General features: G+C 40.8%; 1 protein-coding gene across 1 annotated transcript; it reads left to right on the top strand.

Annotated features, from left to right (window-relative positions):
- Positions 1–4,767: 4,767 nt before the first annotated feature.
- On the top strand, positions 4,768–12,345 carry LOC131669636 (uncharacterized). The gene is made up of 4 exons (XM_058944644.1): positions 4,768–4,894; positions 5,424–5,583; positions 7,099–7,473; positions 12,191–12,345. Exons 1-4 carry the CDS (start codon positions 4,810–4,812, stop codon positions 12,267–12,269), a joined length of 699 nt encoding a protein of 232 aa, XP_058800627.1. The 5' UTR covers positions 4,768–4,809; the 3' UTR covers positions 12,270–12,345.
- Positions 12,346–16,318: the final 3,973 nt, after the last annotated feature.

Raw genomic sequence — 16,318 nt, forward strand, 5'->3', positions numbered from 1 at the left:
ATAATTTTTTTCACGCTTAAAATAGTAAAATAGTAATATACCATTTCAACAAATTTTCCAAAAATTTTTTAATAAAATTTTAAAAACTAATTTTGAAAGACGAAAAAAAAAATTGATTAAAACATTGCCCCGCTTGATCCAAAGTGCAAACTCTAACGAAGAAAATGAGCTCTCCCAATACGGTTTTCCTTCACTTTCATTCTTACAAAAACGTGGTAAACATTTTTTTTTTTTTAATTAAAAAAACGTTATATAAACGGTGACTTTCTTGGATGTAGATTGTAGATTTTAAGACGCTTGGCAAAGAAAATCAAAACTTTTACAAATAGTTCAAGATGTAATTAGTTTCAATACGATTTATTCAATATGATTCTAATATCATAATAACTAAAACTTTCAATTTCCCCTGTTCAACCTCATTTGATGTCCGTAAAAGAATAAACCGAAATTGCAAATTTTATAACATATTTTAATCGATAGATTAAGCATAACAAAAAATCATTACACGTAAAAATCCAAATTATTAAGGTACAACTGATCCCAGCAGTGCAATCAATTCACAAGTAAAAAAAAGCAAAACAGAGACAAAGAATCTGACAAGAAATACATGTCCAAACAATTAGCTGACGCAATTAAGTTTTAATTGATAATCGGTAGCCGCTTTGTAAGAGATCCACGGCTATGTACAAGGCAAGGGATGAAGATCGGTATAAGAATGAAAAAGAGAAGCCCTCTTGGAATGGGCGTAACTCCCATTAGCGATTAAAAGAAGGACACGCTGTATGCCTGTCGCGCTGCCTGAATACCTGAGCGAACGCTGCCGCGTCCCTCACGGGATCGGCGAACGAACGGCTCAAATGTGCTTTAATCTCATAAATGAAATTGTGCAGAATATATACTTGCTGATGAAACAGAGATGTAAAATATATGTACCGGCATGATTTACACTGCGCTCGTTATATTTCAGAAAAATTCATTTTTTATTCTTTCATTCTTGTTGAGAAGAATTGCTATATACTGGTATGGTTTGTATGGTTTTCGCACAGATATTATGGTTATTGGATTGTTTTTTTTTAATTTCCATATATCGAGCAGCATAGTTCTACATATGAACTAAAAATGATTTTAAATTATAAAAATCTAATATATATCATTCTTTTAACATTTGGATTCGAAATTTGATATTCAAAACTTCTATATCGGATCACTGTTTGATTTCGTTTCGTTGAGTATTGAGACTTAAATATGGCACAACACTGCACAATAATACGTAAGATTATTGAGAAAAATCACAAAAGTCTCGTGACAATCTGCCTGAAAATAATTTGTGATGCAACAAGATTGCGACCACAACGCGCAGAGAGAAAGAGATAAAGTGCCTCTAACTAGTCAAGTGATTTCGAGCTTCTCTTTTCTCATTTTTATACGCCACGACTTGTGCAAAATTATCGAGCTGATGTTCCGTCTTTTCACGCTCGTTGTGTCATTATCTGAATATGAAGTGCACTTACGCGTAACCGGATTTGACGTACGCTCGTGTGCATGTACATGTAACTTAAGAAGGGATGCTACTGAATTATAGGCCCTTATTTCCGCAATAATTTGTCACTCCATAAATTGCCAGCAATTTGATGCCATTAAACTTTGACATTCTTTTCTTCTTTTGCTATTCATTGAAGTTGTAATTACTCATTACGTGACGACGATTTCGAATGATGTGTTGAATAAATATGGATCTGCAATAAATCTTTTAACCAAAGAACTTATGCTAATTTATTAGAAAAGGTGTTTACATAATTGAGACTTGATGAAGTGAAATCTTGAGCAAACTAACGCGCGCGCGCGTGTATGCGTTATCACGAATGAATGTGAAAAAAGAAGACATCTACGATATTATATTCTTTCCATCTTGCTCGCATCTGTTTGCAGAGAGAAATATTTCATGAAACTTATGAAGGCTCAATTAGAAAAAGGAAAAATGGGTATCCGTCGATTCGCAAATGTAAAAAAACTCTGCCGCGATAAATTATAGAATCATCATTTACTCTCGAACTCACGACAGACTGACTCCCTTTCCTCACTGAACGAAAGCGCCCATCATCGTCGGCAATTGCATGAAAAAGAAAGGCTCTGCATGTATGATAATCCCAAAGCAGTGGCGATACAGCGTGACTGTTGTTTTCCTCTCCGTCTCTCTAGAGAAAGAGAGGGAAAGAGAGAAGATACGCGCATAAATGCATAACGAAATAGTCGAGGAACGATAAAGCCGTGTCGACGATAAAAGGCGAAGTTAACTGCTGCAAATTTAACATCAGCAGAGTCAAGCTTGGTAATTAGGTAGATAAAGCGGAGGGATATTTTTTTTATTGAACCTGTACATGTACTTGCGGCGGCGGCGGCCGATAGCGTTACACGAGCCAGTTTTAATTACCCGCGCGCTGCTCTTGTTCGCGTTGAACCCTTCCTTTTTCTTCTCTCTCTCTCTCTGGCTCTCGAATGTACGACTTTTCGGCCGTTTCGCGGAATTAATCAACGCTGCGAGCGCGATCGAGCCATCGCTTGCTGCTTTAATTGAACGATTACTTGTGAATAACTCGGTTCGTTGGCTTTGCGATCGCTTTTCCTCTTGTTTTTGGCGAAGGACAGTCTTGTGCCCGCCGTCCACGTACGCATAGTGATCGATCGACTTGGGAATCGCAGGGGACCAAATATTATTTTCAGACATTTCAAATCATTCCGATTTATTTTTATTCCGATCGACAACTGAAACGACAACGTCAGCAAATCTTTAAATATCCTTTCGCCGAACACATATACGTATTCAGCATGTCTCTAACGATTCACATTATCTCATCGGTTCAGCCTACGTAATTATACGATGGCAATGAACGACAGCGAAACGACCCGTTGAATCAAGATGTTCAGTAGCATGCAGTGGCTACTATTATTAGTAACCATTGCATTTCTTTAATGATTAGATTCTTGAATGATAAAATGAACTAACAATTTATATTAGCGGACATGAAATTGCACTTTAATAAATATTGAGTGCCGCAAATAATGGGATGCACCATACTACTAACACGCATAGACATTAATGTTATTGTTCGATAATCGTATCACAAAGAAAAGTTTCCTGTTGCGCATGTATTTCATTATAGTGCGATGAATATTTTCCGTAAAAAAATATAATAATAATGAAATGTTGTCCTACATCTATCAGCCCACTCCATATAATAGCGACGGCGGTAGCAGCAGCTCAATAAACTAAAGGAAAAACGAGGCATTCGCGTCGCCGCGCGCGTGCATTAAATAGTAAGAGGCGAAGCCAGCAGGCGCCGATCGTTTTTTTCCCCTCTCCACTCAAAGTCATACTAATGAATAAACTAGCACGACTGACGTTTCGATTAGCGCCGTCGCGTTTTCTCTTTCGAGCCTTGGTACGATGTACGATTTGTCGCGTAAAAATCGATTTTATTTTTTCTCCACCACATATGTAAGCGACGAACAATTAATGCAATTTCAACGACATCAACAAAAGAAAAAAAAAAAAGAAAATCAGCGATTCTCTCTGTTCTGCGTCATTGGCGAAAAAGCGTCGTCGGTGCTGCCTTTGGCCAATAAATTGGCGAATTTAAGAGGTGACCATATACATGTGTGACGTTGGCGTCGTAAAAAAGAAATGCAAGAAAATATACTCGGCCCGATTAAACATATAAATACGCGTATAATAAGTGCACGCTCCCCGTTACAGCTTCTGTCTCTCAGGGAGTATTCGCTCTAATAAACCGCTCCTGTAAGTTTTCAATATCGTCCATTTTTACGGCCGCGTGTATATTTGCTTTCTTTATTGAAATTTCGAACGTTGCCTCTGCTTTTACGCGAGCTGATTTCATGGTCGATGTTATATACGAGCCTCTCGAAAAGAAAGAAATCAGCTGTTTCTCGGTCATCGCTACGAGGGGAGAACAATGCAGATTGCTTTGATCGCCGCGACGAAGGCGCAATAAGTGACGAAGAGCGTTGCTGCTACAAGGATGCCTCGAAAGTGTTACACGTGTCACGGGCATCTGTGTTATTCCGTCGAAAAATGTTCTTCGAAAACTTTCACAAACATCGACATTAAATGCAAAAGTAATTATAAAGAGGCTCGGCAACGAAAATATGAAAATACACCTTTTTCCTTATTACCGAAATGTGATTCCGATGTGAATTGACGCACGCGCGCACCTGCAGTGTTATTATATCATTGAACTAAAGGCAATAAAATCGAATCGACCTCTGATCGGGAAGACAATGAACACATCAAAAGAACAGTTTGCTTTCAGCACAATTTCATACTAGCAAGATGAAGCGTCAGGTAAAACGAAAGCGGCTAATAGGTACGCATGTATAATTGACGAGATCCAGAAAATCACGTCATCTGTCGAAGCCGCCGCGTGTCAATCGCTTAACTCTTTCTCCTTTTTTTTTCTCGATTCACGGCCTCCTGGCATTGGCCAAGCAGCTCTCTCGCGATCGCAAAAGCTGCTGATGTCGGAATTAAAATAGACGCACACGCACGCGCAGACTGGGAGGTGAGCGCTGCCGCGCACTGACGCGTGCGGCGTATTAAGAAAGGGAGAGAGAGAGAGAGAGAGAGAGAGAGGAAAGCTGGTCCACAGTGGGAGGAACTAAAATTAGTGGAATAACCACGGGGAGAAACGCGATTCTCTCGCTCTCCTCCAGATATTCGGCATTTCCGAAAAGTTCTCGCTGCTGATAAGGCGCGCGCGCGTTACTCCTCTTGGTTCCCCTCACTGAAGAATAATGATCGGCTCGGCTGTTGATTTGACAGTGCTGAAAGTGATTATTGCTGTGCTTTTCATTTTTTTCAGCTGCGATAGCGCGTCTGGTAAGTTTTATGGCACACTCAACATTCTTGCTGCCGTTTTTTTTCTCTCTTATCGTCCACGCGAGAGCAACGATAATTGTGCGTTCAATATCTATATCGGAGTCGATCTGAATCATACGAAATTTAACCGATCAATCTCTCATTAATATATACCTATGTCGAAGTTGATACATTTAATCGACTCGATCGCTAGCGTTACGTAAGAGATAAATAAAGGTTCAGAAAAATTTGTCCAAATCGTCCACTCGACTCGCTTCGATAGACGACGTTCGATCTGTGTTTTTGAATCCTGTTGTCATGCGACATTCATGCGACATGCCAGGCCGTCATTGATTTTATTTTACATTTTATTTTTCATTTGATTCTATGATACGGATCTATAATAATCGGCTATTATATACATCGCGCACTGAAGCCGTTACTGTACACTATCGTAACGCACGCGCGATAAATGCAGGAGACAGAGAGAAAAAAAAAGAAAAGAACCATTGAAATTCATTAATTAACGCAACACACAACTGTATCGCAGGCAGGAAATGCGTGTGCACGAGCAAAGCTTGCAAAGAGAGCGGCGCCAAGACTTGCAGGACACGTTTCTCCTGTTACACCGAGTTGATATACAGTGCCGAGGCTACGGTAGCGGCAGCATCTGGCAGCACGGCAATCAAGACCACTCGCGGATGCACCGAGTACGTTGCAAATAATACATTTCGTTTTGTTTCTTTCCCACCTTGCGCCGCGAATCGTCGATGAGTCAAGTGTGCTGACTTTTTCTTTTTTGTTTCTTGTTTTCTTTTTCTTTTCTTTTTTTTTTTTTTCATTTTTGTTGTTCATTCTCGAACGGTTTTATTTTGCGTCACGAGCTGCGAAATATCAGAAAAAATAGAGGAAAAAGAAAAACAAACGAGAAAAAGATCGACTGTATCGGCGCAAACATACGCTTGCTGAATCGTCATTTATTTTTGCTTAAAAAAGCACGGAAGTAAGCTCTGTAATTCAAAAATAATATCCGTTGACGTCATTAACGCTCACGACGTCCTATCTATGGGGTTAAAACTCATAACTTTCGATCATATTTTCGATCGCAGGCGATTTCGCTGAGATGAAGTTAATGAAATGTCGCACTTAATTAAAATAAAAGAAATTTATTTCAGTCTGCGCTCGGCGGTTTCTTTTTTTTTCGGAACGCGCATGGCATTGAAGATTTTGAATTCAATAACGGAAAGAACGGGTTTATTTAGATGATATCAATTTTGGATAAAAGCCTCGATCCGACGCAGGAAAAATCCTTGTAATTTTTTTTCTTATATAAAACTTCTAATATACCGTACTCGCGTCAATGGATATACGTAGACAAGTCTACTTTTCTTGTTTTTTCATTTTCCAGACCTTTTATCTGGGCGCACGGATATTACGAAATGCAAATAGAGTGTGGTGAGCGCGAAAAAATCGTATTTATTTACGTGCCTATAAGTATATTTCGAGATATGATCTCTCTATCTATAAGTTCTTGTATCGAGAGCTGCAAAACATCGTAAAATTGAATTGGTCTAGGACTATCAGCAACTAGTTGCGAGAGATTTTCACACACATACACAGCCTTTTGTCTATCTGCTTGTTGTCTTTCGCTATGAATGCGTCATTGCAAATCAGTTCAATCAATCTTTACTGTTATTGTATCCGCGTGCAAAAAAGAATACCGCATTTTTATCGACTCAACACTGGTCTTGTGCAACGTCGTGAAAAAAATGAGCCGGTGACAATCGCAAGATAATGTTTTGCATTACATAAAAGAAATAGCTCATCGAACGGGTCACACTCGAAACTACGAGGTCATGGATTTTTTTTTTCGCCAATTCGAGGAATATTTGATATCGCTGAATCGCTTGTGAAAAAGAATCCTAACTAATTGCTGTGAACATTGGCGGAGATAATATGATTTCAACGTATGTATTTATACGAAATACGATCGATGAAGGATGCTTAATGATGTCATGCAGAATATTTTCAGTAAACTTTCCGAGACGCGCAATTATATTTCAATATTTTAAAACTTAATGCAATAACAAAAATGAGTAATTGATTATTTATCAAATATTTCCGCCAATTTTCTATAATTAATCAATAGTACTAACATGAGTCACTCAACTCTACCCATCAATGTTCTCTTCATGTCGCCCAATTGAATGAGAAAAAATGTACAGGGGAGCTACGCCATTACTGTGCGAAACGAAAACCTGGCGTGGTGCGAGTGACGAGCAATACGGCAGCAATTCCAATTCACTGGAGCAAGTAGGTAGAGCAGCGTGGCCACGGCTTACCTGCTGTGACGATCGTGACTATTGCAACGCTGCCGATGAAGACTTCGAGACGACCTCCGCGCAGCCGCAAGATCGCCAATCGAGCCACGAGAGCACGTCTGAATTCCCAACCAATCGTGGCCACGATTACCCTCCTAGATCATTGCTGCCGAATGATAATACCAGGTCCCAGCACGTGCAGACTCTACACGTGGCTGCTTTGGTTTTGGCGATCGCTGCCTTGATATCAGTTTTCGCCGCCTGCTACGTTGTCACCAGGTAACATCACACACGTAACCACGAAAAGCGCACACCACTCGCATGCGCGAATTGTCCTCTTTGTTCAATTATCGTGAGTAGGACCGATACGTCGTCCATGACTTTTTCCACGCGGCGCGTCACAGGCGATTCCGAGAAATCTATGCGTGTGCCTACGCTGAAGTAAAGTCGCACGCCAGACGGATTCACTCCTAAATTTTGTTTCTTTTTTTTTTGTTTTTTCTTCCTCGAGTTTTTTTTTAATCATTTTATTGAATAAAAAGAAAACGATGTTTGAAAATCGTTTCTTCTATAAATCTATACGCACGCAAATAAATTTTTCTTTATTCTCGTTGGTTGATTTACGAGATAAATATAATATTTCGTAACGATGGCGTCGAAAAACGAAAAAGAAATATGTCAAACAACGAGCAGAACAAACAAACAAATGTGATCACGGTTTAAGCTATGGAGTGGCGCGGAGAAACTTTGTTCCCTTCGTTCGCAACGTCCAATTAGTCTGTTCTGTGCTCCGAAAATTTTCAAAGCTCTATTCTTCCAAAAACTAATCATATGCTGCTGTAAGGGGCAACACGAATCCAACGAAAATCAGATACATCCACGCAAATACGAATTAGCCGTGTAGTTCCCACAGAGGATCTGGTGCCGACAAAAATTCAAGGGTACGCATAGGTGAAATGCAAATAAGAAGCTAGCGTGATCCAACAGTCCCTCCCTGATCATCCTCTCAATTCTCGGTTGAGGTTCGATACTTCAGACACACACATATATGAGCCGATCAATTTGCGTAATAACTAATGGCACCGTCAGTCCTCTCTTTCTCTCTCTTTCTCTCTTTCTCTCTCTCTCTCTCTCTCTCTCTCACTCTCTCACGTTCTCTCACACACTCTCTCTGTCTCTCTAGTGATATCTGTATCTTGACTCGTCAAACAAACTCGTTTTCGCCTTTCAATTATCATAATTTATCGCATTCCATGCCGGATAACATTCATACGATTCCCATTGGTGATATTTTCGTGCTGCTTCGATTGAATAAAAAAAGGAAAAGAAAAAATTTCACGCGTACGTGTATCAATCGGAAAGAGAGGTTTGTCAACTCAATTTGATTATCTTGTTTTGATCGTATTGAAAACCTGCGAATGACGAAATCTCGCACGTAGCTCGTGTACAGAAAGTCGAAACCTAAAAACAGATATGCATTAACCGTTCGAAATTTAATCGAATCAGAATTAATTATTCATTGTGATTGTATCGACAAAAACTCACGGACACAAATCGAAAGCTTTCACTTAACTGGAAGAAAATTTTCAAGCGTTATACCTTCTGAAATAACGTAAACTAAAATTCCAAAAGTCCTATTAAAGATGACAGCGCCATCAACATCCACGCAATTACATGGTCACGATTGTATTCTCCCTAACTCATAAACCGATGTGCTGTGCAACGACGGCCGGGTGCTTTTAACTTTTAACAAACGCGAATTCCAACGTCGGAGACGGAAGCGTGATTAGAGAAGCCATTTTTTTCTTTTTTTTTTTTTGCCGTTCCGTCTAATTAGCGAGCGCGGCGGCGTTGCGCGTGATGAAGTTCTGCGTTAATTACCACGAGAGCTTTTTTCTTCGTTGTCCTCTCTGCAGCAGCTATCCGAAGGCAAAAAAGCTGCTGCGCGTTTGTCGAATTCTTTTTTCCCCTCGATGAACGGTAATTAAATTTGTTTTTGGATCGCGTCGAAAGTCTCTGCTTAGCGAGCCGGAGAAAGGCTCGCGACTGACGTTTTTGCTCGAAAGAGGTTTCGCTTGCGCAACGAAATGCATACCTATATATCGCCATTTTGCTTTATCAGTCCCGGAATATTACGCTGATTATAAAGTCCAATGTCGAAATAAACTCGCGTGCAATATTACCGAACGAGTGAGCGAGCGAGAGAGAGAGAATAAGCGGAATCGGGAGCGCGAAGATCGGCAGGTAATGTCCTCCTCAATGCGAATAACGGGTAAATCTGTAAACATTTTTTTCTTCTTGGCCTTATCAGAGGGGCATCGTGAAATTGGTATTGCCTTAATCTGGGAGAGTAAAAAAGTGCGCGCGCAGCTGCCATAAAGTAAATAGCAATAAACAGGGACAGGCGGCTACAATAAAAAGATGGAACGGCGAAGAAATCGTTCGTGGCACTAAGGCACTAAAATGCGTGGGGACAGGCGCCAAAGAGAGGAGCAAACACAAATTTTTATCGAAAGGTAGCCTATATTTGCTTTAGAGAGAGGCGCCTCGATAACAGTTTTTCGTCGGGCGCGCGCTTTTCCAACGATAAGGCGCGTCAACGCGCCGATAAGCCGTGCCAAGAAATCAATTCTCCGGCTTGTCTTTTTACGCGACTTTTTCGATTATCCGCCACTCGCTGCTTCCCCAAATTCCGTGCAAACATGTCCTTCCTTTTTTTCCACTACTGTTTTATGTACATACAAATGCCGTACTAGTCGAAGCTCAAAGCTCCGCTTGGTTATCAACGCCTTCGACTAATATTTGCTCAAGTGCGGCTGTATTTGAGAATGATTTTACCACATGGATTATCACCTTTGAACTCGATTAGAAAAAAATAACTTGGGTGTGCATATCGAAAACACGTTTTGTTCGTTTTACTTCAGAGTAAATTGTAATTCATCGACGAATTTTAAAATATAGAACCACGAGGAAGAAATTTGCGACATAATACGTAATATCTCAATGTCTTTTTGTCAATAACAATTCAACAAAACAAAAAATTTTGAATTACGACATTGAATTGTTGTCGCTTCGAAACGAGGGCCTTACATAAATGAAATAAAATATTATACCTACGGCCGACTGTATTCTAACTTGCAAATGGAATCTCCCACAAATAAAATTTACATCTGCAGAAAATTAGCATCAAAACGATAATCGCGTCGAAGCAAACAGTTCTCTCGCGGGCGCGATTCCAAATGCGTGTTTACCGCCGCTGACCGCATTCTCGCACATATCCCCTTGGCCGCTCGCGCCGATACACACACGTAGACTGAATGCAACCCTCGGTTGCTTAAATTTCAGTCTCCAGGGCGCCGCGTCGCTTGCTGGAGCGCCGTCTGGTCGCGCCGCCCTCTTATCAGAAGAGAAAGAAAGAGAGAGAGAGAGAGCCAACTCGGTGCTATATAGCCTCTAATCTCAGGGGACTAATGTGCAACGCAGTGGGCCTCCCTACGGCTAAGTGGCTTTTCGAGTCGCTAAGATCATGGGGACCGATCTTTTTTTCGCCGATCAGCTTTACGTCTCATTTCGTGCGCAGCTTCCCTCCTTTTTTTTTGGTTGTTTTTTGTTTTTGTTCCTTTTTTTTCGGGCCAATGGGTCTAGTTTTAAGTTTCCCTCACTCCTCATCATCGAAAGGGACTGTTGCTGCTGCTGCTTTGGCGCATTCTTTTACGATCTTCCATTCTTCTGCCTGGCGGACACGTTTATTTGCTCGAAATGTCGGCAGTTATCTTCTGTGAGGAGACCCCGCTCTATTTTTCTAAATGCTAAATGCGAGGGTTATCGACGAAACAGGGGAAAAAAAATAATTACAATCTGAAAGTTCTCACGCAGGCCCTAAATTTTACACTCGTTCGCTGTGACTGTGGGAATCATATTTTTGAACAATTTTGCTGAATTCAGTGGCAGACAATTTCCTTGAAGCTCGGATACGCCGTTTTCAAAACTCGTGGCAAGTTCGTCCTTACTTTTATTTTGAGCTTGGAAATTACAAGTCGCGGGAAGGTTACCTAGTGAAGTTCACAGTATGGTGAAGAAAATAGTTGGTGGTTTTGAGTTCGGCTGAAAATGAATTATAACAGAGGCGACTGTGCCTGTACAATGGGATTTCTTGACCTCGCAACATAACGAAATTCCATTGATATCCTTGTTCCCGCACAGACAATAGCCGCGCATGGAGATAACGTGCTCACTCGCAAATCGATTTTCTCGCCTTTCGATTCTTTCAAAGCGTCGGCATTCGATCTAATTGAATGAAAATAAAAATCGAGAAATAACAAGATGGTTAAAACAATGAAAAGCTGGATAAGCGTATCCGCATAGGATACTTGAAGCTTATCTATATGAACGATTGCCGGCAAGCCACATGTTTCTCATCTTATACAAGCGCTAATTTCCACGAAGTCTGCAGTAGAATACGCCGTGCGTTCAGAGGCGTCCGCTTGCACTTTCCACTTGCGCAAATATAACAACAAGCCGCTTGACGAAAGTCTCGCACCTTATCAAGCGAGAGAGGCTGCGCGCCGCATCGCCCCGGCGCTTTATCTTTCCACGAAGGCAAAGTCGTAGGCGAGAAACTCATCGGCACGCAGCCGCGATCGTCGGTTTTTAATGCGGCGCAGATAACGAGACGTTTCTCGTTGCTCCTTTCCCTCGCGTGCGCGCGCGCTCACGTGAATTAGGGCCCAATAAGAGCTGCCTTAAGTGCGTCTCGCGGTATTTCGCCGATAGCCGGCCGATCTTTCTTTTGCTCGGCGCGTGTGGTAGGTACGAGCTCCGCCGGTTAAGGAAGTGCCCGAGATAAGCTCGTCGCAGCTGCTTTACGTCCCTCACCTCCCTTTTTGCTCGCGGATAATCGCCGCCTCGCCATCGCTCACCCGCCGCGAATCGCATCCGATCGGCGACAAGTACGACAAGGGAATGAGGTTGCTTGGTCGTCTTTGTACTGTCGCAGATTCCTAAACGTCAGCGGCGCCAGCAGCGGCTTACCCAGGATACTCAACCCTTACGCCAGCAGCGGCATGAGCGTCTGAGAGAAACCGGATTTCGCCTTGACGACGACGAGGACGTGCGAGGAGCACGCACCACGCGAACGGACAAATGGCTGGTGTCACGGTAAGTTGGTCTTGCATAATTGTCGATGCGCTTTGCCAAGCTTTCAAGCTGATTAATGCGGATATGCCGAGGGAAAGAAGTCGATGAACGCGGACTGGTGTGGCAATATATTCGGAATCTTGACGTGCGCATTGATATTCAAGAATTAACGAGGCAAAGTCGATTGTCTGAATATTTTGCTTCTGCGCGGCGCGCTTAATCATTGGGAATTCGTCGCGCTCGGCATATACAAAGTGAGTCGCCGCGCGGAATGATAATGCTCGCACGGGTCATGCGACGACGGCGCCAGGCTGAAAATAAAACGCACTATATACCTTCGCGACGCCGACGTGATTTTTATCGGGGCAGCGAGGCGCCAATCACTAATAATAGCACTCGAAGGTGCGCGGCATTGCGCGCGCCAGGACGGGCCCCGTCCAAATTTTCTGCGCCAATTCGCGAGGCCTTTGCCGAGGCTGCGAGAGCGGGACAGGTTGAACGACTCTGCGTATATTGCTCAGCGCGCGATGTATTTTTAATCGTTTTCCTCCGCGATCATGTCACCGCGCGATTTTACGATTATGATTTCGGAATTATACTTTATGCCAGCGCTGATATGCGTTTGTCTGTATAATTTTCCAATCTATTAGTGTATGTGTCGGTATTTTTTCTTTTTTTGCTTGTTTTTTCAAACGTCTCTATCATTCATGTTTTTGCCTTGCTCGCTGCGGAAATATCCGTGGGATTCTTCATTGTATCGACAATCGTTGAAGCGCTATCTGTCTAAATATTGCCAGTCAAATATAAATAAACGTACTTAATCAACAATGTATAAAGCTAAACATTTTATACAGTAAAAGATAGATATCGAATAAACATTAAATATTTCTCAAGATTTTGCCAGCAGAACACTATGTAATGTAACATAACAGAGAGAGAGAGAGAGAGAGAGAGAGAGAGAGAGAGAGCTCGTAATTATAAACTCGCGATAGAAACGCATACGATAAGAAATGTTGCTCTATCGTTTGTCTGCGAGCGTTTGTCGCAAAAATTTATAAGCTTGATTCGCTCATTACATTGATAATTAACATACCGTTAACGTTCTAAGAATTTCCAGTCTTCTCTCATGCAAATCAGCTCCAACGAAAAGTAATCAAGCACACCAGCCCGACATTTTTGTCGCTGTTACCGATGGAAAAATTAGCTATCTACGGATATGAATATTGTGTGCGTCGCGCTTACTACAAGCATATTTATGCTACAAAGTCCCTAAGTAGATTAAGTGCCAATTAATATGCTCACGAGGCGACTTTTAATGAAACATTGAGCATTCGCTCGTATCAATTATTGCTTCGTACATTTAGTGACGTGGAAAATGAGAAAATGTTTTTGCAGAAATCCTTCATTTAGTCGTTCATTTTTCGATACTGCTTATCGTGTAATTACATACTCGTAAAATATTTTATAAAATTTCCTAATTTTCTCGTATTCAAAATTATTCGAAAATTAGTGGAGGAGAATAATATATGATACCAATTGGAAGCTTAAATGTTTAGTAACTTTTATCGAGATTCCAAAGTATATAAAATATACATTCAACTGTTCTTTTATATAAAAGAGAAGAGGCAATGCAATTTCGACATCAGGTGCAAATGTGGCGACTAATAATAATCCTGTTTACGACGCTCAACAGATCGATTTGTATACACGACGAGCAAATAGACAACATGGAAATGGAATCGACAACAGACAGGCAGACAGACACATACACACCCTCGCGTCTATGTCGTCGTCGGCTAATAGAGTGAGAGTAGAAAGAGTTGGGTAGCATTTGATAAAAACGAATTCGCGCGTAGAGAGAGAGAGAGAGAGAGAGAGAGAGAGAGAGAGAGAGAGAGAGAGAGAGAGAGAGAGAGACGAAGCGAAAGCTGCGCGCCACGCGGTCGCGACGTCGAGGCACGTCGCCGGCACGACTGTAGCTTCCTGTGGAGCCCGTCGGTCGTCCTCCTGTCCCGACGACGACGACGACGCCAGGTCTCCAGGCGCTCACTGGTAAATACTAAAAAGTCGACAAGCGCCAATGCAATAAATACAACCAAAAAGCCCACCGACCCTCTCCCTATCTGCCTGTGCCAATTGTGCGCGCCTCGACATCTATACAACAGCTCGGAGACGTCGGCCAAATAGTCCGACCGATTCCCGTATGACTGCACGTATTATCATGATGACGTGGCTTTCTATATTCCATACTCCACGCCCTCTTCTACAAATCCAAGGCGGTTTCTCTTATTTCCGCTGTCTGCCTCAGCGTTATTAATCTGCGCCTCAGTTTATTTGTCGACAGGCGCGTCGGTTGCTCGGGTGGACTTCGAATACGCGACTGTTAGTTTGAAAATTTGCAAGTACAATAACCATAAACAATTTTCCAAGTTTCCGTTATATTCATAGTTGACCGACGCAAACTACACGATTATCCCTAAAAAATGATTTCGACATTCGCGTAATTTATCCAAATAAGACTAGTCCCTACATTCCAACCGTATATATATATAAGTCCTAAAAAACATAAATACAATTTAATTATATCTAGCATTGATTATATCTAGCGACGTTGGAAAATCATGCACTAATTCGATAAAAAAGAAGTCGATCATTGGCGTAAATGCAAATCGAGGAAGACGATTTCGCAATAACGAAACATGCTCGTAGCTGTTAATTAGAAATCATTAACTCATCGAGAAAAGAGTATATGCATTTACATGTCGGGCACAATACCGCGGTGCAAATGTAAAAGTATCAAAATCCCAATGTGATTCGTTAAGGAGATGAATCGTACGATAATGATATGATAGTGAATGATACTTTTCATTGAATCGTGGTTATTTTTAACAAACTATATCAATTAAATGTCACTTGTGCTATTACAGTCAATCAATGCGTCATACCTATTGTATACAAACGATATTATTGATTCGGTTGTTGTTGAATAACTTGATTCGCTCTTTGAGAGATGCATTCTACAGAATTTCGTTAAAAAAACAAATTAATATTTGATAATAGTTACAAATATTAAATGAACAGAAAACTGAACGTATTGTTCGCTATATAATTTTCACGTTAAACTAATCGATCGTCGACACCTTATCAGAATTTCTAAACGAATTCTGCAGCTTTATGACGTTGAAATAGTATGTTCCAGAATTCAGTATGAGGCAGACATTTTACATAAGATAAAAACATATCAGTCTGTCGTATGGCTGCGTCAGCGCGTTTAATGGTGTGTGTAAAATCCTCCTATATAAAAAAGTGATAACCTGCCATGTGAAGTCATTTTATTCATGATCTCATTGCTAAAAAGTAGTCGCATGAGTTACCATTATGTGGCAATATATATGTGTATGTACGTGTATTGGGCTTATATTAGGGCATGCAATATTATTAGCATAGTAGATGACATGTTCAGCAAATTCGTGCTAATAAATATCTCGAGTCCTTTTACGTTGACTTTATATTCATTAATTGAATGAATAAAAAATAAGTAAAACAGGTCGTAGGCATTAAAAAAAGAAAACGTCCATGTTCACTTAATGGCCTGTTTTTAGAATAATATGATAGTACAATTTTAATGTTCTCAAATTACAATTATTCTTTGAACACATATAACCCAATAACCCAATTATTCTTAGCACACATATATTTATTGAATATCTTTGTCACAAAGTTTAGCTTCGAATAAATATTATGAAGAATGACGAGAATTCTAAATCGTTAGATTATTTCATAAATAAAATACTTTGAACTACTTCGTTCATCTGGTACAGTAATTAAAAAAAAGATTAGAAATTAAATTTATAAACATAATTATAACGACAAAATTGTCATGGATAAATAAGTAAAATATGGCAGTTATATTGCTGAAAGTGAAAATGTTGAAATAGAATTTATGAAAAGTACTGCTCCAAACGAGCCGAAACCTACAAACGAGTTC

This window comes from Phymastichus coffea, unplaced genomic scaffold (genome assembly GCF_024137745.1).
Source record: "Phymastichus coffea isolate CEN01 unplaced genomic scaffold, Cenicafe_Pcof_1.1 PCOF00095, whole genome shotgun sequence".
Lineage (NCBI taxonomy): Eukaryota > Metazoa > Arthropoda > Insecta > Hymenoptera > Eulophidae > Phymastichus > Phymastichus coffea.